This window comes from Zootermopsis nevadensis, unplaced genomic scaffold, assembly GCF_977971745.1.
Source record: "Zootermopsis nevadensis isolate Lab colony 2312 unplaced genomic scaffold, Znev_1.0 Znev_ptg000025l, whole genome shotgun sequence".
NCBI classification, from domain to species: domain Eukaryota; kingdom Metazoa; phylum Arthropoda; class Insecta; order Blattodea; family Termopsidae; genus Zootermopsis; species Zootermopsis nevadensis.
In genome coordinates, this window is record NW_028259157.1 from 13495601 (window position 1) to 13521773 (window position 26173).

General features: G+C 47.6%; 1 protein-coding gene across 8 annotated transcripts in view; it reads left to right on the forward strand.

Moving 5' to 3' along the window:
- Positions 1-26173, forward strand: part of LOC110827210 (E3 ubiquitin-protein ligase Rnf220) — a 121339-nt gene that overhangs the window by 74088 nt on the left and 21078 nt on the right. For 5 of the 8 annotated variants that reach the window (XR_015537055.1, XR_002542247.2, XR_015537057.1 and 2 more), the window contains exons 5-9: positions 20873-21108; positions 21557-21709; positions 21808-21934; positions 22656-22842; positions 23496-23736. Coding sequence is in view for 4 of the 8 variants with exons in the window: in XM_022058662.2 (XP_021914354.1) it covers positions 20873-21108; positions 21557-21709; positions 21808-21934; positions 22656-22842; positions 23496-23736 (944 nt within the window). In the remaining 4 variants the exon portion in view is untranslated. Of the gene's footprint in view, positions 1-20872; positions 21109-21556; positions 21710-21807; positions 21935-22655; positions 22843-23495; positions 23737-24832; positions 24908-26173 lie in introns of all 8 variants that reach the window. The other 3 variants (XM_022058660.2, XM_022058663.2, XM_022058661.1) reach the window with 1 other exon arrangement.

Consider the following 26173-nt stretch of genomic DNA (forward strand, 5'->3'; position numbering starts at 1 on the left):
ATATTTTTATCCTACGTGCTGTATTCAGCAGTTGATCTCCGTCGTTACTTATTTCTGGACGCCGGGCGAACGAGCTCTGACTTCCGGAACGAGCGTTTCTTCAAAGAACGATCAAACGGACGGCTCTTGATGTCCGAATATTCAAGGACTGTCTGTCGGGCTGCGTGCTGCTCGTTAATTGGTGGGAGTTAACCATCGCCGGACGCGTAGAGAAATTTAATTTTAAATGGGTGTAAACGTGTCATTTGAAAACCCGAATCTCGAAGACTGTTTGACGGAGTTCTTTGTGAAGCAAAACGGAAACGGATGTGCGGACTTGCCGCTGCTAGAAACATACCACGGAGTACAGTGATAGCAAACAAGTTAGGAAACGTGCGCACAACATAACGGTCCCAACGCGTTCGCTCTTTTATTGCCTCTGTAGAGTCAAGGCCGCGGTTTCTGGATGTTGACTAGTGTGACGGACAAGGGCGTCCGATACAAGACTTTGATGCAATTCGTCCACCTCTTTTGCTTAATTCCCTCGGAAATGGCAAAAGTTGTCACGCGTGGTGTTTGATCTGTCCCCCAGATTTTTTTTTCATACATTTTTAGAGGAGTTTCGTCTCTTCCGCTGCTATTATATCTGCGGTGCAGCTGTTCGGTATTTCGTGTAGGAGGACTCTTTGTTCCAAAGTCCAGTCTGTCCGTCCGTCCACGTGCTTCATCGAAACGCCCGCGAGCACCAACACCAGGTCTCTTTCCATTAGTCCGTTATACGACGTTTCGAAAGTGGCTATACTACAAACTGTGTATCACCACGTAATCTGGTGCAAAAGACAGTTGTCCACATGTCCTCGCCGTGGTGATTCGGGTTCCCTAGTCCTTCGTCAGTGATCGAGTCATGTCGCTTGCACGATGAAGTCATTGCTGTCTGTTGACACGAAAGTCGGTCGGCTGACCAGCTAGGCGGGGGGTTCACAGAGCCCTCCGTACAGTTGTAACGCCGACCTGATTTTGAGTTTCGTGTTCCGGGCGTCCAGGCGCGCGAGTGGTATTGGAGACGACTCTGTTTCTGTAGTGGTACAGTCAGCGGTGCTTGTGGTGGTGAACTTGACTGGAAACGAGTCGCCCAGTCCCTGGCTGTAGCAAAGAGAGATGGACGGAACTGCTGGCTAATTGCGTTAATTAATGTTGGCAGTCGGCATCATGCTTCCTGCCGCCTCGCCGATTCTTGTAACTCCAGCGCCGCTCTCTCTCTCTCTCTGTGTGCGTTTGGTGCGGGGGTGGGGTGGATGCACCGCTGTTATAGTAATTATTATAGTGTTATGGTATGTATGGTGGAAACAAAATGTAGGCTGGGCGGAGATATAGGTCGTTTTCACTAAAAATAACTCTTTGATGTCGGTTGTAGTGTGGGACTAATAATATACAGACTGATTTTTATTAAATTGTTTACTTACCCCTTTTTAAAATGGTGCATTCGGAATTACATTGCATGCTACACATATTTCGCATTCCGGTTATGCAAAAACAGCTAGTGGTTGATCCGGGGAAAAAAAGAAAAATGTATGTGGGATTTATGTCCGAGTACTGCAGGGACGGAAATCGAGCTTAGTAGTGGATAATGCAATGTAATTTGTTAGGAGCAACTGCATCGCTTCAGTCCTTAACATCCTACAGACAGTAATAACATCAGGGAAGACGTACGAACGAAAGCGACCGATACTGGCACGTGGAAATAATTCAGGTCTTAGATAAATAAACACCGGTTTTTGAAACGTAAAACGAGAATGTGGCGACCGTGCGGAAATGTTCGTTTAATATTTCATTTCGACAGCAGAGATTAATAAACGTTTGGACACAGGAATGCGTTATGAACATCAGAACGTGTTTACAGTTTAAATCAGTGATAATTTCGACGGTACGCCTTGTGCGTTGTGCCCGTAACTCTTTGTTTCGTGAATAATTTGAACTCTTTTGGCTCCCGTGACGTAGCAACAAGCAGTGTAACCATTTTCGGGCCTGTCGCTTACCCTATGTAAAGGCAATCTTCCGGTCGTGTCGATGGCTTTGTCGTCTCCGCCCACTTCTTTTCGACTGTGCGTGTGTGGAAGTTCAAAGTTCTCTCGCATTTACAGCGCATTCATTGTCTTGCCTTCTGGATCGGTAGAATCTTTGCCACAAAGGTTTCCGTTTCGAGAATCTGGGGCGATGCTGATCAGTGCCTTGCCGTCTGAATACGTGGAAGAACGAGCAAAGTTTGGGGTCGTGTTGAACTGGGGCACCAGAAATCGGCAACTGGGATACGTGTTGCAGCCGAATCAGTCAGTAGTAAAGTTGCAAAAAGCCTTCGATTGTGTTTGTCACAAAGTTTCCCTTGGTTCGTTCACCCACCCGCATTCTGAGCGTATTGTTTATACGGTACGTACTGGGGGCAGGCAGTCGCATTGGCTGGAGCTGGATCCAGACTGCTGGAAGATTCGTGGAAACAGACTGGAGTCAGCATCTCTGTGACGGGATTTTTTTTTTCGTTTTCAGAATAAGACGGACAGATGGCTCAGGTCCTGTTTCGTTATTGAATGTTACAACTATTTAACGTGCCGAGCGACTGGAGTTTTCGATTCCTCCCACAGTAAGAATTTTCGTTTCTTTCCTGGAGGCATTTATATCCAAGTTTTCTTTTTATCCAACATTAATTAGTTAAGGATAGAAAGTAGACTTCATTGATAACATAACCTAAGCTGCGTAGTTCTGTTTCTGTGACCCCATTGGAATTAGGTATTGCAATTTGATGCTGAAATAGGCTAAATTATCCACGAAATTTTCTTTGTGAACCACGAATGCAAACATGGCTACTGTGCTCAATTTTGTGGCTGTGTCGGATAAATTTAACGTAGACAGGATTTCTGCTTGAGGGAAAGGATCATCCCAGACATTATGATGATTAAACTTGCCTGTGTTTCGACTGGGATTCGATCACGTGACCATCCACGTGCGAGCCCACCTTGGTAACCGATGAGCCAAATTATATTTTACTATCGGGTTAGTGAATTTTAAACACCGGTACTTAAATGTGTTTGTTGTGTATGCGTGTCTGTGCCAACCTATTAACTGTTTAATCAGTGATTCATTAGCCATTAAGTGCTTAAATTGGCCAGATCGGTTAACAGGTGCACTGTTTCATCGGCGCTTTGGAGCCGGAGCTCGTTTGAATGACATTTAAGGATAAAGTCCGTACCGCGAAGAAAACACAGCATTTCTCGATGACAAGTGGTTAACGCTGTTTAAGTAAATAATCGCTGTTTACGGCGAGAATAACAAAACGTAATGCACCGTTACTGGATGTAAAGGAGGGTGGTACATATAGTTACCACTGGGCTTCGAAGGGTTAAATAAGCCCTTAATAACACAGTTATTAATGAATACAGGAACATCAATTTCAGTATCTCATCCGTAAAGAAATGTGTAGCTACATCGCGGTCAGTCGGTTGATCCACCGGGCCTAGTCCGTTATCTCTGTCCGATTGGTCTGGCTGGATCCCGTCCCGCAATTAACAGTGGTTTATAGGGGTTGACAAGGTGGATGACTGTTCATCCCCTCAACCCCCACCCCGGCTGCACCGACACAGATTAGCATCGCGTTTGCTCTCCCCCGCCCCTCGTGATCCCCACCGCAGTGCGATGTCTGAATTTCTGAAAGTTCTGTGAGCGATATAATACGTTCATGGCCTGAAACGCACAGACTTCGTATATCGCCATGCGTAGTTTAAGCCTCTCTTGATTGTTGTTCAGGCAATTGGAACAGAACCCTTGCAGTTCGCCGTAAAGAATACGGGTAGGTCTCGCTTTACGACGCTTCAGCTAACGACCCTGAGGAGGTGGAACGTAACCCCGGCGTAAATCGGGGCCTACGTGTACTTCATTTGGAAAGGCTTCAGTAGGCCCGACCTGTTTGCACCTGAACTCAGCGGAACTTCCTTTGGTTAAAGTCGAAGTTTAGAAGCAATGATTGTGGTGAGAATTTAGATTTCACTTTTTTTAATCTTTATAATTCCATACGACCGTGCCACGGTGGTCTAGCGGTTAGAACGCTGGCCTTGTAATCATGGGGTCTCGTGTTCGATTCCCGGCGGTGCCCGAATTTATAACTTGTGTTGGGCAAGGCCGTGGTCTAGGCAACACGGAGTTTTCCTCCGTGGCATGCCAACAATTACTCCATTCACACACAGAAGAAGGCAATGGCAAACCACTTCTGGATCATCTGCCAAGAACGTATATGAACAGGTCCCAGTCCGAGAAAAGGATGGAAGGATCCTGTTCATATGGACCTGTCGTCAGACAGAACACTAAATAATAATAATAAGATGAGGTGGTCTACCGGTTAGAACGCTGGCCTTGTAATCCTGGTGTCTCGGGTTCGAATTTATAACTTGTGTTGGGCAAGGCCGTGGTCTAGGCAACACGGAGTTTTCCTCCGTGGCATCCCAACAATTACTCCATTCACACACAGAAGAAGGCAATGGCAAACCACTTCTGGATCATCTGCCAAGAACGTATATGAACAGGTCCCAGTCCGAGAAAAGGATGGAAGGATCCTGTTCATATGGACCTGTCGTCAGACAGAACACTAAATAAATAAAATAGATAAATATATTTGAACGTATATCGTAGCTGTGAGTGAAGACAAATGTTTAGCGTCAGTTCTCGGCCATTGTCACACTTCTGCCTGGAAATGTCGTCGCATTTTTCCACCCCACGAGATTCGTTTTTATCTGCACGGAAGATGGAGAACGCATGTCTGCGTGGATTAGCCGAAGGGCGCGCAATTGAGAAGTGATCCTACATGAAACATGGCGGTTCTTTTAGTGCAGACAATTTGTTGAGGGAAACAGCACAAATTTTTTATTGTATTACCCACTCCAGCCTTTTTTAAACACGTGCATGAGAGGGAGTGAACAAATGGCGCTGCTCCGCGACGAGGCACGTGTTTGTTCGGGCGAAGACGTTTCGGAGATCAGTGGAGTTTGGAAGTGATAGGACTGCGCAGTTTTAATTATATCCTAATATGTTCTCGTGTTAAAAGAAGAACCCTGCCCTCCTCTTAAACACCGAGATGCTGAGGCGCCACGCATTAAGTCCGGCCTTGTCCGTTACCGACAAGCGTTCAGTTTATTTCCTGAGTTATCACGGCACTTTGTGAAGGAGGTAACTGGTGACGATTTATGTGGTGTTTGAAGAATGAACACGAAATGCGAAGCGTTGACGGCTACGCCGGTGACGAAAATGTTATTGGGTTACGATGTGCTCTGTGTTTGGTAGACGACGCTTCTGCCCTGTCGTACCGCCTGAAAAATCGGCCACGACCGCGTCACAACCACCCGGCCGTTCCTAAACCCTATAGCTGATTCCACTCAACACCCGTGTTTAGAAAGCGACGTTGTCCAGGGTGAATCAGCGGGAAGCGGGAAGCAGGTAGCAGGTCCAGTGCCGTGTGAAAATGATCCCGTCATGATGCCCCCAGGAATTTGTGACGCAGTGATAAACCGTAGTTTTGACTCCAAAATCCAGCTCCAACTGTTTTAATCGGGTTACGAAATGTCAGTTTCAATGAGGCTGTTATCGCAAAGCCATTCGGCCAGTGAATTTGTCAATGGACTGTACCGCGACATGCATGTAGTAGCCATGCAGAGTTATTTTTTTAGTCGCCGAGTTCCATTACAACAACTGGACCTGCCCTCGGTGCTTCGCGTGGATCATCATTTATAATCGTCGGACCAGAACACTGAAATTTGTACTTGTCATAGTAGGTACATACACCCAGGGAAACATATCCGTTTGCTCGTCTTTCCCCCCCCCTCATATTACTGGCGTGCTTTTCTGTTTGATTTTTGGGAATGAAACATGTTTGGTGGGGGAGGGGGAGGGGGGGCAGATGAAACTCTTTCACCAGCTGTTGGAATAAACTGCGCCTCTCGTTCACTGTCGCGGCTTCAGGACTAGGGCCTCCTCGGTGCTCCAAGGCTGAGTCTCCGGGCCGATAAAGACAAAGGATTGTTCGGGTGACCGGGTTATGCGTCGTTAATGGAATCGCAGTCATTTCTGTGCCAGACAGTGATGAGCCATGTCACTGCCTTTACCATTTACTTCTAGGTCTCCAATTGACAGACGTTTCCCACGTAAATACACGTGCGTTTCCTGATTCTCTCTCACGTGTCGTTCATCTGCTCAGCAGAAACACGAAGTTGTCAAACTCTCGTTTGTCCCCGTCTGTGTGATTTCCACTTCCGTTTTAATTAATCTCTCGTAGCTGTCGGACGTGTCCAGTCTTCCTAATTTTTTTTTTCTTGGAGTGAGAGGACAGGTTCCTCGGTCACATAAAAAGATTACCACCGTTGCAGTCGTATGTGTAGAATGCCCGTGTTTTTATGAGATAATTTTGTTGTGCTGGGCAGACATTTTCTGTATAAAGGTTGTTGATTTCTTTCTTCCCAGCTTGAACTACGTCGCTTATGAAGTTCTCCGTTGAAGCAGAAATGTGGGGTCTTGTTTGATGTCCAAGACGGGGAAAGTCCCCGCTTAATAGCTTCGGGCTAGCCGACCGCCACTTTGTGTGGTGAGAGCAGGAGGTAGATACGTGAACGAACAGATTAGGGTGGACCGACCGCAGAAGGCGACTGATGGAGACGTAGCCGCTGCTCTGATCCCGCGGTGTCTGCGTCGCGGACGAACACAATCCTAACAAGATCTTTGTTTTGTTATGCAGATCGATTTTACAGGTTTCGAGCGCGTCTGAAGAAGGACGTGGTACGTACTGCGGTAGCTGCTGCCCTCGCGTGCCTTTGTGTGTCCGTCCGTTGCAACAACTGGACTGTTATCTCCATAAAAATTAAGCATACCGTTGAATCACTGGTCCTTTCATCTGGCGCGTAACTAATTACATTATTAATTCATGAATGCTGTTGCATATTGGTATGTCCGCCATTCCCCATGCAGACCTGCGGCATGTTTCTCTCGTCATAACGAGCACAGACAGACTCGCGTCTTGCTATAGTTTGCACTGAAGGAGCGCGCACCATACTCGTTCATCCGTAGGTGTGGACGGTTTTACGAGCACCAGCCCGAGCGTCGCGATAAACTTGAGCCCTGGGCCCAAGGCGCTCTCGTGGACGTCACTAGATGTGTCGAGTGTTCCTCCTGCCGTCCCCTAGGCTAACGTTATTTTATTTAAAGGATGCATTAGGCTATATTTTAATTTATTTTCGAGTTGGTGTAAATCTATTTTATTCAGTTCTCGGTTTGTAATGTCTCTTGACAGAGGATTTCACTGTATGTGTAGTATTTAGCCTGCAGGTCGGATCGCGTTGTTACGAAACTAACATTTTGAAACTTTGAAGACACATTGCTGCGAGGATCAGTTGCGTTGCACGAAGCATTCGCCAATCCCAGGCATGTAAGGGAGCTTTTCCTGCATCCAAAATGTTTCCTGAATTTTACAGCAGATCGAGAAACTCTATAATTGTACGTCATTTATTGCGTGTTGCTGTTCTGTGTGTGGGAGTGATCGGTCCTAGTAAGTTCTTGACTGCGGTTCGTTGGCTGTCTGACACAGTGTTTCGTAATGGGCAGACCTGTCGGACATTCAGAGAACATTACACACAATTCGTACGTCAGTCAGTGTGAGTTCTCGTGCTTTGCTACTAACAATGTGATGAAATACGATGATAGGCTCAATTAGCGGGTGCTGCTGTACGCGTTCCGAGCATTCGTCCCGCCGAGAGAAGAAACTGGGTCTCGGGAAACAAACACCGCTTGCTTTATGCGTTGTGAATAAGCCTGCCATCTGAACTGGTTGTATCAGTGCGTCGGTAGTTAACAGATTCAGCACCATCGCCGCAAATGCGAACCGAGGGGGTTTGAATCTCAGTCGAGTTGTCCTTCCCGAGGATTGTCGTTGGTCTTGAACTCTTCCTCGGTGTACGTCGTTATATTGGCGACTCTTTCGAATCGATCACTCACTTCCCTCCTCCTGTTTGATGGCATTCGAAGCCACGTAACCCCAGCAGTCAATATAGCGTCGTGAAATGACGACAACGTAGAATATCCAGAGGAGGAACATCCGGTCGCTTTGTGTTGTCTGTTCTCCCTTGCTTCGCCTGTGTTACTTCCATCTGCCGGCGGCTCGTGGACAAGGCTGTGAGTGAGTGGCGTAATCGCGAGTTGTCGAAGGTGTCGCCACATACGGTTTGTGAGAGCGTGTAATCTGAATTCCATTACACCTTGCGCCTTGTTCACTGCAGGCAGCTTTTTGCTGGGAAAGATTTGACGAGTCTCGCCGTAACGGGAGGTTAATGTGTTGGGCTTGACCTGGCTCGGAGCTGTAAGAACGCCTTTATGGGGTGGATTAACACTCATACCTCGCATCATCATCAGGCAGTTTAGCTTAAGTGTACCGTGCTTCGTGATCTGTGTTCGAGCCTCAGGGAGGCGGCACCCAGAGTCGTGGTTCGCACCCCTGCTTCATATTCGGGAGGTCCCGTGTTCACGACCCGACCCGGGAAACGACTATCCCGTCAGATGTTTTCCGTGGGTTTTTTTCAGTCCCTCCAGAGGCATGATGGATCTGTCCACAGAGTTGCCAATTCATTCTCCATTAATCCTGCGGTCATTGGACGCTGTGAGGTCTGAGCTGGTGATGAAGTCGTGAAGTAGGCCACGAATAAGCTGTGTGTTTTCCAGTCGTCAGTTCGCTTCGTAGCCCACGCAGAGAGCAGAGCAACAGCTCCTTTCTTACTGCTGATATGTGTTTCGTCCGAATATCGCGTTTGCTGCTCTCTGCTGTGGGCTGGTATGGGTTTCGATTTTCATTCGCCGGCCGTGAATCACGAGAGGAATGCTGAAATTACATAGCTGTGCCCACCAGGACAATAAAATCCCGCGGGGCGAAAAGTCATAATGAATGAGCACCTCTATCAGTGCTACAAAGGGCCGAGCGCTTCGCCTGGTCTGTCTGTACGTAGCACCACTGTCATGTTTTGTCGGGCGAAACAAAACGGTGCGCCAGGACCAAACCACACAAAGCGACTGATATTAATCCTTATACTGTTCCATTGCTGTTGGTTCCACACGTTCACATTAGGCCTCACAGTCCACTGACCGTCAAATCGGCAACAACCCGAGCCCCGCCTGCAAACAAATACGTTCGTTATCAAGGGAACAGAGCGGCAGAGAGCGCGGAAAATGAATGGCGCGTTTTCGTAGCAGAAAGGACTTCTTAATGTAAATGTATAATTTCAAGAAACATTTCTTGGTGAAATGTACGTTGTCCGTTTACCGGGAATAAGCGTAAATAATGTGGGATTTGAGGCTTTCGTGGCGGTGAGAATGTTGATGTTCTGGGTATTTGGTGCCGTGCAGACACGTCGGCAGGAGCCATTGGTTTCAGAGCTGAACCTGGAGGCAGAATGCTTCTCCGACGAGTTTACACGGCGCCAAGACCCGGAGTTAAAAGTATCGTCAGTTACTACAAATCATTTTTAAGTGCGGCTTAGCAACTGGAATTGTTGCTCGATACATAAATATATGGGCAGTTATTTGTCTCCTTGCAGCTTCAACTGACCTTGCCCTGTTTCGTGAGTGGTTTTGGTACATCGTTGCACCGGCTTTTTTAGATTTCAAAGAATTTGGAAATCTGTAACGGAATTTTTAGCTCTATACCTCGGTCCCCCCCCCTCCCACCAAAATTGTATTCTCTCTTTTTTTTTGTGGTGAATGGTGTTAATTTTATGGGATTGCACGCACTCGTCGCGTGTGTGCAAGGGATTCCTTTCACTATTCAAAATTTACGACCATCTAGATTGCCGAGAGGTTTTCAGCCACGTTGTGGAGACAAATAAGTTTCATTGCTACAGTGAGTGGGTTGCCTCTCCTGTAAGAGTGGCCGATTTTACTGTACTCGTATTACCTCGACATTATTTAATACTTTCAGCCCCGCCCTAAGCCTCGGCATATCACACACATTTGCCGCCATTTGATAATTCGGAATGCGTTTGGCAGGTACAGGAAAGGCACTTATATAATTCCAAAATGTATAGTTTATTATTCGCTAAGCATCCTATCAATGGATGCTGTGTAATCTGGGGCTATTGAAGGCGTCTATGAAATGAGAACAGCTAAATAGACCGAGGTGCCTCAGCATTTTGGAAATGAAGGAACCCCAAAGGTGAATTAAGGCTTCGACCGGGATGTTCTTTTGTTAAATCTTATGTGGTACCGCCTGATTCGACTTCTAATGGTTAAGTGAAGTGTTTTCTTCGCGGTACGGTCTGGATTCGTAAATATTATGAAGACGAGCTTCGGTTTCAAAGGGTTAACCAGCTGATTTTCGTAATGGTGAGGTGTAGTGTTTTCTTCGCGGTACGGTCTGGATTCGTAAATATTATGAAGACGAGCTTCGGCTTCAAAGGGTTAACCAGCTGATTTTCGTAATGGTGAGGTGTAGTGTTTTCTTCGCGGTACGGACTGAATTCATAAATAATATTCAGACGATCTTCGGCTTCAAAGGGTTAAAGCACTAGGATGTGTTCACACCGAAAGCCGCGATTCCCTCGTCCTCTCTCGCCGTGTGCCGGAGGAAGATGGTTAGACCATCTGAAATATGAGATGTGTTATTTCATCACGTGAACTGAGTAAGGGAGCGGCTATTACCATAAATATGTCGACATTAAGAATTTGTTTATAAATCTCCGTGGCGTGAACACGGCTCGTTTCAAGTGCAGCGGCGGGTTTCTTGGATTCTGGGCGTGGTAGCAAGGACTCGTTCACAACTCGCAGTTTCTGGCCTAATAATCGCTGACGGAAACGTCAGGTCGATGTCTTTCGTTCTGTGTCTGCTCTTGAAGATTTTGCGAAGTCTGCAGGTCCGTGTTTAGCTGACGGAAACGCCAGGATTGTGTGTTGTAACATTTGTGAGATCCGAAGTTCTGATGGCTGTGAGGACGCAGTGGGTATATTTCGTTTTGTAGAAACATTCTGTCTCCATCTTCAGCCCTGATGATAGAGACGGTGTCTTCCTCCGAAACGCTGGAATCCACATACGAGTCTACACGTTTGTTCATCCTCAGATTTTACTTATTTTGTTTCCTTGTGATTTTCTTTAGATAATTTTCTGATGTCTGCGAAGTTCCTCTGCAAATTAGACGATGGGACCTCCGATTAGGAGTCGCACGGGGGAGGAGGGTTGCGGTGTTATGATTTGGCATTTGTTGGATGGCTGACTCGTCAACTGAGATGGGGAAATGAAATGCGGTTCTTTATGATGTGGTAGTCAATGCAATGATAAGAGGCGTTTTTGTTTACTTGTACTTTATTAAACGACGCTTTTTCAGTTGCTCAAGTCTATTTAGCGCCGAGCCTTTCTGTCGGGTGCGACATATTCATTTTTTAGTTCAGATGTTTGTAATCGTTGCAGTAATATGGGCCCGTGTGTGACCATTCGCGCTCTTCTGTTCTGTAATTCCCTGTAAGTATAAGTAGGTTGAGTTATCGGGACTTGTTTTTGGATTTTGTCCGTGAGCTGGCATAAATCTTATTTATAACAAGCACTTCATATGCTCAAAAATTCATCCAGTTGTTTCATAGTCATTTCCCGAGCATTTGTAAATTGCGATGTTAATTATGATATTGTTTTAAATTGAATGGAGGAGAGGAACAAGCTTTGGAGAGATAAAAGTTGTTGTTTTTTTCATTTCTTTTCCTTCCAGTTGCATGTGGCGAACGTGTGGAACAGAGACTGGTTTTGTAAGTCCTTTTAATTTCAGAAAACAGCTTCATCGCGAAGTCTTTGTCTCTCTTGCCGTGTTATGGATAGGCAGTGTGACGTGTTAATTCTGGTGCTCAGCCAGCGGGCTGCTATTAAGCGGGGACGGCCCGTCGCGCTTACAAGTGCCGTATGAGGCTCGAGGTTAGTGCGTGACGTCAGATGGTCACTGACTGAGTGACGGACGACCTTACCTTGTAGAATGAACATCGCCTGGCGTCGTGGAACAACACAGAATTCTCGCCCGGATCGTGACGTCTAATGTGCAGGGTCGTCTGGGGACAGGGGATGTCATCCACTGGGGGTTTTTCCCCGGTTGCAAATACTAGCGTCGCATATTTCTGATGCGATTATGTGAGGTGCTGAGATGCGCGGTGCATGCAGCACGCATTGTGGCACCGAGGCGTGCTTTTGGTTGGACCGTTGGCAAGGCTGAAAGGACGACCACTCGGAAGACCTAGGCATAAATGGAAGGCTTGGACCGGGTTAATCTGGCTCAGGGTAGGGCCCCTGTGAACACGGTAATGAACTGTCGACGAAAGACTGAGAATTTCTTGACTAGCTGAGCGTATTTTCATCTTGTCACGGGCTCTACTTCATAGAGATAGTTTAGTTGGTTTGTTAGTTCGTGGCCACAGTTATTGACCTCTGTGATGAAGAACTATTTTCTTTTTTTCAAAGTCCACCGGCCTTCTTCCTCCAGACGAGCAACATAGAAACTTTTCTAATTGAATTTGAATACATGCTGCTTCGAAGCGCAGGTGGTCGGTTTGTAGTTTCTTTCAGTCTCTTCCTGCGGAATATTGGTGGGTTTCCAAAACCGTTCATAACCTGCGAAGCCCCGCCGTTTTCACGCGTGAGCGGAGGAAACCCTCATAAAGACATTCCACGCGAGTCTCTTGCCTCGTCTCGCCCCGAAATTGCCGTCGGTCGGCGTCCGCGAGGTGTTGGGGAGCCAGCCGGCAGTTCGGCCGCTGACTCACCGGCACGGAATAACGCACGACGACGGAACCAGTCCTCTGCCTGCCTGCCCGCCCGCCGGCCGGCCGACGTTCCTCGGCGCGCGTCTGCGTGTTTGTAGCTGGGAACAGGAGACAGTCATCACCCTGCAGCCTTTGTGTTTCTGATCCGACGTTCATTATCGCCTGATGGGATTCACAGACGTGATCGGAGTTCAGCATCTGCGTGTCTGTGGTTGTCCAACATTTCCGGACACAATTATAATCTGGGGCATGTTCAAACGTAGATGCAGCCCTGAAATTTCGATGTCGTCCTCGTGTGTTATGACGTCGTGTAGACTGGTGAGAAACATACTGTCTTCAGGGCCGAATATTAGTCTATGTGCTAGTCTGCACGGCGTCGCAGCGGACAAGAATAACGTAACAATTTTACTTCTAGCCTTTAGCCGCCCATTTCCTTTCGGCACGTTCAGTTACAAAGTGGGCGTGGGTTCGTTGTCAACTTTCTTGATTCTAGAAGAATTTCATGGTGCATTCAGTTATTAACTCCATTTTAATAACCAAAATTATCACCCTTGTGAAGATGGCTTTCTGAACGCAGTTAGCGGTGCCCTTCCAAGTCTGTAGACGATGCAACATCGGGTGAGGAAGACTGTGACATTTTAATTTGGAAATTGTGTGGAAGGAAGCGGTTTTGGCATGTTTTCAGGGACTGTTCAGGCACTTGCTTGCCGGGATAGGGGGCGAAAACTTCGAATACCAAAGGTGGCTTGCTGGTCTGGGCTCTGACACTCGGACCTTCCCGAATGTGAGGTGGACTCTGCCCACTTGCGGCGATGGACCTTCGGATTCCACTTAAACGTGTCTGTTTTAAGTGCCTGCAGCTTAGCCGTGCCACTGAATTTGCCTGTCTGCAGTGTATGTTCATCAAACTGGCCCCACTACCTGCAAATGTTCGCGGACTTCCGAGGCACTAGTCGCTGTGTCAGTTCTGAGGTGTGAAGCCGGGATGCTGTAATCTTCTGGGCTTGGCAGTGGTCGTATCTTAATTTCTGTACAATTCCCTGATTACACGGCCGAGCCAACGCTAGTCGGCCAAGTATGCTACGTTCCAGCCAAGCTTCGAACTACGTGACATTCCAAAAGCTACTCAAACCGCGATCGTAATTCTTGGGTCGGCACTACATGTAACAAAATGCGACTGCGATCAAGGCAGTAGTTTACAGGGAGAATGCGAGATGCCTGTCCTCGCTCACTGGTGGATTATTTTTCGTTCCTTCAAGTGAAATCTTGGCATTCAGTGTTTCAAAGCTTCGGTTGTTTTCAGTCAGTTCGTATGAACAAGCGCATGAGTTATGTCCCTGCAGTGTAAGTACCTGGCAACCACTTAAAACAACCGACCTGTCCATGCGTCCTCGAGAAGATCTTGCAGCTGGCGACAGTTATACACAAACCGCCTCTTTCGTACACTCGCACTAAACAGAGGTTATGTTGCAGCATTCTGAGTACATGAGCTGTAGATTTTCTCACTCTCGTGAGTTCCCATTACTGACCGCGTGTGTGTATTTCGATAAGTCTGGCATTGGCAAGGGTCGAAGGTACTTCACCTTGGTTTGCGCACTATAGCCTAGGAAGAAAAAATATTGTTTTTGGTCGGAGTTCGTACGCCGTGGAGACGCAGCTCCTTCGCTGGTTGGAGGTCGGTGGTCAGCGTCACCTCCCGGCCGCTTTACCCCGGTTAAGGGTCCCCCCCCCAGTGCCCATCACATACGCTGGGTGGACTCGGAGGCTAAGAGACGAGTCTTACGCCTGTGATGGGAGTCGAACCCGGTCGTGCAGTCTGTAGCCGGGCACTATTACACCTGGTTTCGTATTTTGCGACACAGGAGTAACATCTGGCGACCTCCTGATATTACAAGTTCATTCTCTGTTCGCCCCGGTAAGGGCCTGCTGCCTCGGTGTGTTGCTGGACCCATAGTCAGGACGGGTCGTCGTTTGCATACCATAATCCGCGTTCTTAGCGGCGGCATTTGGCCGGACAAGAGCGTGGAAGAGGGATTTTTTGCGTTTCATTTCTCGCTATTTGAAACGCAGAAGAGATCTTTTTGTCACGTTTCTTGGAATTAACATGAAAATCCAGACCTCGGGGATGATGAATCTGACTGCGGACAAAGGACTGTAATGACTGGATTTATCTGTGGTGCACTTTGTTAGACAACACGAAATAAATATGGGCAGGTGAACATTTTGCTCGCTGGCAGATTTTCTGTGTTTATTGCCGTGCTGTGTTGCAGCAGAACGGGAACCAGATAATAAAATAAATTTGTTGCGCATTGACAAGCCATAAACTAACACTGCTTCGGCTGTTTCCCAGAACAACATTTCAATTCAGCACCAGAACTGCCATTTGTTCTGTCTGTGCGTTCCCTGCAGAAAATACCGCCTCGTGTCCGAGGTGCGCGCACTGCGAACATCGGTTGCGCAAATGGCACTTTTGTATTAAAATTGAACACGAGTTACCTTCGGTAATGTAACGCTTACGTTTAGGTTGCAAGTCTGTGGTGTCTAATTGAAAACGGAAAGGTGATTACGAACCATGTTAGATGACGTATCCGCGGACGCCCTGAAGATGCGCGTAGTATCCATGCAAAACCTGGAAGGACAGAGGAAAACCACGACAGATCTCATTGAAGAGATGCCGGTTTCCCTACTTGTTTTGAAACTTGGAACCGGTTAGCAGGAGTTTCTAACCGCAGTTTCGCCATGTTTGCCGCTGTCAGGCCTTTGAAAAAAAAACCCTGGTAATTATATGTGTCACCTCCTCTGACATTCGGCAACTCTGCGTTTCGCCCACAGATGAAATTTATGAGTTTCACGCGGTCCTCACAATGGCACAGCCACTGTTTCCGTAAGCTCCATTAACCGATAACGAAATCTCGTTTTTCTCAATTTATTAAAAGTTATTTAGACTGGCTGTGTGGTCAGAGGGCTGATCCTTTAAAGTGTATCTGCTGCCTGGTTTTTCAGTGTTAACCAAGTGATATTTGTAATGGTAATGTGTTGTGTTTTCTTTGCGGTGTGAACCGAATGAATATGTATTAGACGACCTTCGGGCTTCCATTCCGTTGAATGTTTAAATTCGTTACAGTCGCGTCGCCGAAGTCGAACACCGAGAGTGACGGGCGCGTGGAGACAGACCATGGCCGTTCAGGCGACTTTTTGTTATCGAAGGGGGTGATTTGATATTCTGTATGACACGGCGTATCACTGCTGCTATTACGAGAGGTTCTTAGGCTGACACCTTGAATGTTGATTACATGTTTCTTTATGAGAATCAGAGAATCAAGACCCTGGTTGCCCGCAAATCCTCGTTTATGGCCCTCTCGAGGGGATTGCATGCTCGGAAAGGGGGTGATGGTGGATCAGCTGACGGCGGTTAATTTTTCAATTCCTTTCATGAATAGTAAGTGATGTGTAGAAAGATGCTGGCTTCTCGGAAGATTCGACGTGTAATCCCCTCGCTGATAGGCCCATCCGCGCGCGTCGGTCGCTTGTTCTCATGAGCTTTACTGCTAGTCATTCTATTACGCGAAATGGCCCTTCTGATAACAAGCGAGAAACAAAAGGATGCGGGATGGGGTGAAGGGGGGGGTGTGTGCGATTTTCATAATTCTCGCCGCAGTATGGAAGACCTGTCACCGCGCACTATCGCCACAAAATTGGAAAACTATCGTTGCGAAGAAAAAGAGCGCTGTTGCTGCTGTACCCTCGGTTGGACGAGCTTCGTTTTAAATGGAGATTTCTGAGGCGATTGCCGAGGGCTTCGCGAGAAACAGGGACGCGATAGGAGGCTGGATTTATGGCAGGCTGCTCGTTGGTTCACTTTGCAGTGTAGACCCGATGCCATTTGTCAGCGGAACTGGGTGACAGCTCAGCGCTGGGTTTGTTTTTACGTGTCGCTCGCCGCCCGATGTGGCCCGTCCCTACCTCGAGCCAGGAGGACTCTGCGATGTGCAAGATTCTGTGCTTTGCTCCTTCGTAATGATTGATGATCGGATTCAATTGGACATTACAGTCCAAATATTGCAGAGTTGTTGGGTTTCTTATTGTTGGTGTGGTATTATATTATTCAGCGTATCGTCCTCGTACGAGTACTTATGTAGGTTTTTCCGCTGTAGTGGCAGGCCTGCCTAACAATCTACAGTAACTTCACTGTTCTGTAGAACTTCGCATGACTGGAGTACTCACGTTAAGTTGTTGCCACATTTTGAAGTCTCAGAGAAGAAACCTGCAGAGAGCTATTGGAAACCTAACCTAACTTCATAGGTCGATTAAGGGACGTAACTTCTTCCTGCGTGTTTTTCTCAAGATCCTTTCGAGTTCGCTTTGATGCAAGATATAATGGACCACAGATGCTGCTTGCGTGATTTGAGGTTGTTCTGCGTCGAGAATGTGGACCGTGGTACGTTGTGTCCTAACGCCATGTAGTTTGTAGGCGGCTACCCGCCTTTCGGAGGATCGTATCGTCTCCGTCTTCACGGTAGACCACAGAAATCTATTCCGTTGATGTTACATCATTTTGGCAGACTCGGAAACTTAATTCGTTCTTACTGTTATTGTCGTTAAATTGTGTGATCTTAATGCATAAGGGGCAGAAGCTGTGCACCCCACTTTGAACACGTGTGGCTGGCAATAATATGGCAATCTGCGTTCGGTCCACGGGGCCCGCAAAACCCCCCCCCCCCAATTCCCCCTCAAGATCATCTCTACCGTTCTGCCTCCTGCTTGCAAACTGCCACCGTTTACCTACTTAATCGTTCATTCTTAATGACGGAACAATCTGTTGAAGCGTTCCTTTGATGGAAGTAGCTTCAGACTCAAATTTTCTAACCCTGCAACTCTTAAGATATCTCCAGTTTTGAGCGCTGGCCATCGTGTCAGTGAAATGAAAGGGAGGATGGAGCAAATGGTATTCGATTCTACTGCTCTCTGACGGTGAGTCCGTTCATTTAGGTTATTTTACAGCGAGGGCAAATATGGACGCCACCGCTGTGAACACTCACTGACAATGAGTGGTAGGGCCTTGTGGATGTCTGTCCGTGTTCCGTCTTGATTCGGATGGAAAATTTGAATTCTTGCTCGGGCAGTGCACGTGTTATTAGTGTTTTCGAACGAAGGTGCAGACGGGCCTTACGATGTGCCAGCCCCCCCCCCCCCCCCCCCCCCGACCTAACGTGTGTGAATGTGTGAATCGAACGTGGAAAACTGAGAAGTGAACAAGGCTCGAACCCGGTTGCATTGCCAAGACGAAGAGTGAAGTGCATTATTAAGAAAGTCGAACGTCGTTGACAGTTCGTCAAATTTGCAATAAAACTTGTGTCGTTTATATTCATAGCCCCTTGTGGACAGTGTGCCTGTCCTCTGTAGGATTTGCTGAAAGGAAGCGCGCTCCCCCCCTCCGCCCCCGGGGCCTGTGTTCGTCAGATTTCGGCCGAATAAGTTTCGTCGGAAACTTTACTCCAGAAGTACAGCGGTTTGAGGTGAGCAGTCTTGGGTGGAGCTCTGTGTTCGAGTTCCCAGCATCAAACAGACGGGACTCCTGTACTCGTGGCGGTGCCCCCCCCCCCCGCCCTAGACAGAATGGAATAAATTGGGCAGCAACAAACAGCAGGGCTCCTACAGATGTGTCGGCCTGCAGTAGCCGCGCCCGGTGGTTTCTTTTTTTCCCCTTCTCAGCTAATAAATTTGGTGCCGTCTGAAGCCTAATAGACGGAAAATGGAAATGAGCTCGTCTCTGTTCCGCCTTTAAAAGAATTTAATATGACCAATGCTTCGCGGTATTGATTGAAAACAAAGCCGATGTTGTTAGGCTGCTGTTGAAACACTGCAGATGCTTGCACCGGGGTAAATATGAACACGTGAATGTGGGAAACAGGATTTACGTATAAAACATTTGTAACCCATTCGAGTTCTTTGCATGAAAAGAAACCTGAAGATGGCTTTTCTGTTGACTCGAAACACGTACTTTCATCGTATTGTTTGACAGTAAAAAAGCTTAATTTGTCTGTTTGTGTGGACTGTCACTGCGTAATACTTTTGTAATAACGTGATTTATATACGTGCGTTTGTGTCGCTCTGATGTATATATATAGGACGTTTGTCTTAAAATTACCTCATCATTGCTAAATAGTTTACTGACCACATAATTCATCGCTGCCCGATTATTAACGCAGTAGCTAACTACTTTCTCAGGAGCCTGTTGTCAAGAAACTGTCAGTAGCCACTTCGGTCTTTATGGTTCAGACACGGGCCTGCTGTAGTCGTGCGTCGATGATTTATCTTCTCTGAAAGTTGTCTACATCCCGTGATAACAGTAATAAAATTAACAAATGATTTGCGTCTCGCGGACGAGGCTTTGCCGTGCTGCCATAACAGTTATTGGTTAGGTTGGCAGATCCAAATGCTCAGCGCAGTAAATTAGTCGCTGTCTAGTCACTGTTTAAGCGCCATGATTTTTTTTTTTTAAAAAAAGATGACTGTTGCTTGAGATTTTGATCCTGCACATTTCTACGTTTCCCCGGCTTTTTCGTCCGACATTCGCGACGGCCGGAGGTTTGTGACCTCTCCCGAGGCAGTACAACAAAACTGAATGATCCATTTTTTCCACGCTGGACTGGTTCTTGCACACGCCACGTTAGATTGCTTGTTGGTTCTGGGCTTTGTTTCTTTCTGGATTTCGGTTTTAAAGTCTCGGTGAGGTTGAAGAAGCTGTTAGGTCAAATAAACACGAGGGCCCTCAAGGCACGAAGTGAGAGGAGAGAGTAGTTCGCGCAAGGCAGCTGGGAGCCAGGTTACTCCTGCGACCGAACACGTTTGTTTATTTGGCGGAGACAAAGCGAGCATTTCCGGAAATCATTTGAGCATCCCCCCCCCCCTCCTCCTCGCTGTACACTGAGCCAGGAGCGTGAAGTGTCCCATTTGGCGGTCCAGCCGGACCGGAGCCGCTGCGCTGAAGTCGCTGTAGCAATAACAACACAACGACTTAACTGCAGTCCCAGAAGGCAGGCAGCTCGCCATAAAACACGAGGAAAAGCCCGCCATGTTCCCCGTATCCCGAGTGTCATTCCAAGTTGATTAACTGTCAACATTACCGAGAGAAGCGCTGTTTGCTTACACAACCGGAGATTTATTTAGGCGTTCGGATACTTAAAATTACTGGGAATTAAAATAAACCATGCATCAGGGACTCAATTTACATGTATACAGAAAGGAGGTGCACTTCTAGCGAAGTCTGTCGCCGATGTGAGTAACGCAAAGAATGTGTCTGCGCTTTGCCGTAGCACGAGACAGTGAATCCGCGTTTGGAATAAGATAACGTTCTTTGTGTCCATGCACCGGATAATTGCTCGCTTCCTGCTCAAAGGCACGTGTCCCAGTCCTTCGTACATTGAGACTATGACCATCCGTAGTCTGTGTAGCATTTACACTAGGACTTGTGTGATTATGGCACGTTTTCGGCTCATTTGTGAAGATGTTTCGAATTCCTTGAGTGGTCAGTTTTTAAACTCCAGACCCGTTGACTTCCAATCTCGGTCGGTAACCATATCATATGAAGGGCGTTTCTTATCGTCTTACATCACTCCTTCCAGGCAAGTGCATCTGTAGTGTTAGCTTAGACGATGACGTATCTGCCGGACTTATATTCAGGCGGTATCCTGTTTGACCCTCGGTTGGTACACAGACTGTCCTCAGTCCCCCTAAGCGAATGCCAGGGCGTTGTCTTCAGTCATTCCCAATTTATAGTATGCAGCTGTCATCTCTGAGTAAGTTGGGAGCCGTCGACAACCATCCACCTCTTCAATTGATACAGGGGGCTCTCGCCCCGGGGGTAAGGCGGCCGGGGAGTGAAGGTAACCACTCGCCTCCATCTTCTGCAGATGTGGAGGAGTACAGTACATACAGAACCAGTCCGCATTGTGCTTAATAAAATACAGGGGCATCTGCCCCCGTAAACCTTTGACATAAACTCTGCAGTGGGAGTACACACAGAGCTCCGTCACGAGACGGGAACCAGCGAACTCTAATTCTGACTGGAGCTCGCTTTTGTAATTTCCAGGGAAGAAGAAGTTCCAGTCGGACCCGTCCTGCTGTCCCGTGTGTGGAGTGACGATGAGGCCTGGTGAACTGGAGACACATTTTGTCCAGGAAGTAGAGAGGCTGTACAAGCTGAGTTCCAGCAGTCGGGTCCGCAGATTGTCCCTGGAGAATTCGCGACCGCCACTGCCATCCGGCCCCACCACCTCCTCGGGCCCCAGGCGGGAGGGCGACGGGACTCCGGAGGGTCGATGGGATGTGAGTACCTCGGACGGCGTTTTAGGACAAGTTGCCGTACTTGGGCAGGCCCGCTCTGCTGAACGTCACAGCTTCCGGTTTCGGCCTAGCGACCGGCTGTCCTGACCGAAGGTTTTGGTGTGTCGTTCACTTCCTCCACGACCACTTCCTTCCACATAAATATTTACAAGGATTGTGTCATGAGGCACTTTGTAGTCTGACTTATCGACAGCGTCATTACATAAACACACAAACAAGTAGATCTGCGTCCCTTTTCCAAGGGCCGCTTCAGCAACTGGGTCATTGTCTCTGAGTTAAGCGAATTCGACGTCTAGATTCGTCGGCATTTGTTTAGGTCATCGGCGATAAAGAGAAAGCCTCTTCCCAGCTGGTGAGATGGGCCTGCCCTGAGCTACGCCCCGGATGCAAATAGCTCGAAGCAAACGCGATTTGTTTCTGTTTCCCGCAGACTTACCAAAGGGTCAAAGCGAACCGGCAGGGACGACTGCGAATCAAGAACAGGAAACGGAAAGCGGACGAAGCGACTTGTCCGGTCTGCAACGAGCGGGTCCAGGGGAGCGCAGAAGAGTTGAATAGCCACGTCGAGATGTGCTTGAGGAAGGTAAGCAAGCCGACCTGACCTGCTGGCAGAATGCAGACGCGACGCGTTCGGCATTGGGCGTGGGTACCAAGCATTGGCTCTGTGTCTGTGTGTTCCAGCACGGGGCGACGGTCGACGAGGACGAGAACGTGGACGTCGAAGGCGACAGCGAAATGTACGAGGAATACGAATGGGCGGGGCAGCGGCGGATTCGAGCCACCACGTTGCTCGTCGGCGGATTCGCAGGTGAGTGTCTGGGTCCCGCGGACAACAAAGCTCTCCGTGCCTTTCCTCAGCATACCCCGCGAGAAATGTAATAAGCCTACCGCTGCTTCGTGCTCAGGCGGTCCCTGGTTCAAATCTCTGATGGGGGACCGCCTATTCGGACTGAGGTTTCTCAGTGTCAGCGTAATATCTTAAATTAGGTCATGACCGCTTCTTTCCAATCCATGATTGATTGACAATCCTGTCATTTGACGTTGTATAGTTGTGTTTCAAAGTGTTTTTGGCGCGTCGAAGTTGGCGTTGGTTATAAGTTGTTGGGCCTCGCCCCTCCGTAATTTTTCTCTTATAATGCGTTTGAAGAAAACCATGACGACGGAATGTCAGGTAATTCCGACTCCACTTTGTTCTTCCGTGTTTCTTAAGCGCGTTCCCAACCTAATGAAATATCTTCGTCTCATAATAAGACCTTTATCTCATTCTTTGCACTAGGAAAACGTGAAGTTGTGTTATGGAAGTTATAAACTCGAGGATTTGAATACGATCGCATACTTTCTGGTTACGCACGTGAAAATGTTTTCAGCCCTAGGCTTCAGAAGAATAGTGTGCCTCGGGCGTTTTAGAGGAATTAGGAATGTTGTGGGCGCGTAATAAGTGAGAGGCCGCTGTGTTTCCCCCCCACGTGTCTGTTACGTGTTTTAATGGACCAGACACCTGAAGGCGACTTTTTAATTCTGACTCGCAGCTGCGGGAATGTCAACATCGAGCAGTCGTCGGAGTCCGATCGACGAGGAAGCGGACCTCGTGGTGGACGGCGATGATTCTGCGACGTACGGACCGCCACAGTACTCGGAAGCTGACGTCGTAATCACTAGTGCAGATGGGCCAAGAGAAGAGATGGAGAGAGAGGCCCTGCGTGAAGCGATCATAAGGTTAGGTTAGGTTTCGTGTTACTCCTCAAGGCAAATTCCAGTCTTGCTTAAGGACTTACAGCTTTGTGGGCGCATTCACCCGACACACACATCCTGCAGGATTATCTGAAAGGATTCTAGTCAATTGCAGTTCCATTAATTCTCTATTTATGTCCTTAGTAATCTGAAGTTATCTTTTCTGCTTTTCGGCAAGCCCATAACAGAGGGGAGGAGAGGATTTGTTTTATTTCGTATTTAATGCAATGGAAAGGTGAGGCGACATGAGCATTCCAAATTCCGTTGTTTCCCTACGAAGTATGACTGGCGATAATGTAATCCTGAATTAGTAATTTATTTATTTATTGGTGTCAGACGAGAGTTAAAACGAAAGCCTTGCGTTCGAAACTGGTCTGGGTCTGCATTTATTCCTCCTTCAGAGCATAGCAGGAAGATAAACCTGATGTTAGAGCCAGCATTGACCTCTGAAACGTCGATAAACTTCTACTAGGCTACACCCAAGGCGCTGCAACCCAGAAGACATCCGTCATCAGACTCACCCCATGTTCTTGTGTTCATATTCGAAGCCTCCTCCGGGTGTCGTGCTTCGCCCCGGTTTCTCGTCTTCTTGTAGTTGTTGTTCTTCTTCCCCATTTGTTTTCGTGTTGTGGTTGCAGTCCGGAGGGCGGTAAATCGGCGTCGCAGGGCAAAGGCAGCGGGTCAGAGGTCGAGGTCAAGGAGGAGCCGATGTGCAGTGGCCAGCAGCACGCCGATGTGACGGAGGCGTCGTCGGACGACGCTGGAAACGACTCTCAGACGCGCAACCAAGTGCTGGAAGCGTTGAAGATGAGGATCCGCGAGTTGGAAACGCAAACCCGAGCCATTGGGGACGAGAAGTTCAAGTGTCTGATCTGCATGGTGAGTACCCGCCCTCGTTTGAAGTGTCGTAGGTTGCTAGCCGCGTGCATGCTATTTCAACGTCTCCTACTTATAATTGGCGTAGGCGTGTACGAGAGAGCTCAGATAATTGACTGGCTTTAGTCACTTAATAATTTCTTGTTCGATTGACAGGTGAGGGAGTGAGACATCGGCCAATTATCTTGAGAGCGCAGTAACCACTTTGCTATAAACAATTTTCTTCCTTGTGGAATTAATTAAATATTATTACGGTTTTAACAAGTCTGGTTTCTTATATTATAGAATTAAAAATGTCAGCAGTAAAGAGTGGCCTTTTGCCTTGTCTCCTGGACGGGCTTTGTGCTCGTCGTTTCGTCTTCCGATGTCAAGATGTGCGAGGCAGAGACGCAGGTTCACTGGAAGTGTTCATTTAAAGAATTGCCTAGGGTTACATGTCCCCCGCAGATGGGCCTCGTATGTCGTTCGGCAAACTCTAATAACTGCATGTCACGTGACATCGATTTTCGTTACAGTTTTAACATCAAATGTTTGTAATCCTATAATTTATCACGCGATACGTCGTGGTTTTATAATCGTGAGTGATGCTGTTTGCTCAGGTACACATTTTGAAACAGTTGTTTGATGAGAACTGTACTTTTTATGTAACTATTATATTCACCTCTGAATATAATGGACCATTTGTGTCTCCAGTCCCGTCACGTTGCCTCGTAAATCACAGTTCCCTAATGTAAATGAGCCCCCACCCACCCCCGAAAGAAAGCAAAACAATGGGCCGTGGACGATCATGAACACAAAACATGAGGACCGCCGTAGGCCTTCCGAAGTAATCGGGGATTATGCATTCGAGACATGTTGTTTCGTCGACTTGGAGACATACAGGACGCTAAAGAAAAAGTTGCTTCTCCTTTCCTTTGGTCATCATTTAGGCTTCAGTTCACGTTGTCAGTACGCACACAATGGACGATGTTGCAAAGTGTGAAATAGATTCGTCGCAAAATATTGCCCGCTCCCCATGTAGAAGGTAAATCAGCTGATTTTGTTTTTGTGTGTGCTCTGGCTCCCATTTGGACGTGTGTGTCTGTTGTCGTGTGTGCAGGAGCGCTACAAGAAGCCGGTGATCTCCGTCTGCTGCTGGCATGTCCACTGCGAGGAGTGCTGGTTGCATACGCTGGTATGGTAATTAATGTTTACGCAATTAACTTGCTGTGTCAGATACGAGTAGATCTCACGCCTAAGCTGAGTGACGTTTTGGGTGGCGGCGAGCGACGACGAACTTGTCTAGCGAACATGCGTTTCAGGCTTGAAGGCGATCCGCGCGTTCCTCTCGTTTCGTGAAACGTCCTCGAGGGCCTTGAGGACTGGACGAAAGCAAACTCATTCATCAGATGATTGAGCTGGCTACCGCGTTCTTTTAATCGAGCTCCGGGATGGAAGGCCCTGTCTTCGTCCCTGATACCCGTTGTTTCCCTGTTCTTCATGCCGGCCCTGAAGAGCCCCGTTACCATTTATCGTTGTTGCGTTTTTATCTTGGCCTCTTTCTTAGAATTTTAAAACGTCAGCGTCAGTGCTTGGTCGCTTTGCCATTAAATACCACTCGCATGACGTGGAATTAATCAGAGATAAATTATGCAGTCGCCAACATAACTTTTCGAGTGACAACGAGGTACTGCGTTCTGGACCAAGTTGAGAAAATGTATCATCGAAGCTCAGTCTCATTTGTGTTTGTGATTTCGTTAACGAGAGCCCCCCCCCCCCCCCCCCGAGCTGTCTCGGACATGATTACTTCCTCCGGAACATGTGTCGGTTACTTAGCAGCTGTGCCGTTGTTTTATCGCCCCACACAAAACGCTTTGGTTGCTCGTACGTAAGTGATCCTGGCGTGGATATTTGTACTTTTCTGCGCAGGATTATCGAACGAGTTTGATTAGGATTGTCAGCCAAGTAGGGAGAGAGACCTGAGACAGAATGATTTACATGTTTATTTTAAGACTGGAGCGCATATGTCATATTGAGCGGGGATTACGCCCCGGCCATAAAATTCATTCGCAAGGCTCGACCGTCGTTCATAAGCCAACAAATGCGGGGCCATTTGACCACATCGTATTTATTGAACACTTATATCTGTTGCAATTACAGGAAAAATATAATTGCGTAATCCGAATTGTCATGAAAATAAATTACGGCGGCCAACACAAGCGAATTGCGATAATTGCTGTTAAAGCCCTCGCGAAGAGGACGTGATCTGTTATTTGTAAGGAAAGTAAACAAAGGCAAAATTAAATTGATAGAACAGCAGAAGGGCGTGCAATCAGCGCGGATCATATCTGAAATCGCCGCGATTTCGCACCAGAGTGGTTCAGATGTGTTTTGTTTTGTATGAATTATGCGTCCCAGCAGTTCGGAGCAACGAGTAACAGCCTCGAGGAAGGAAAGAAAT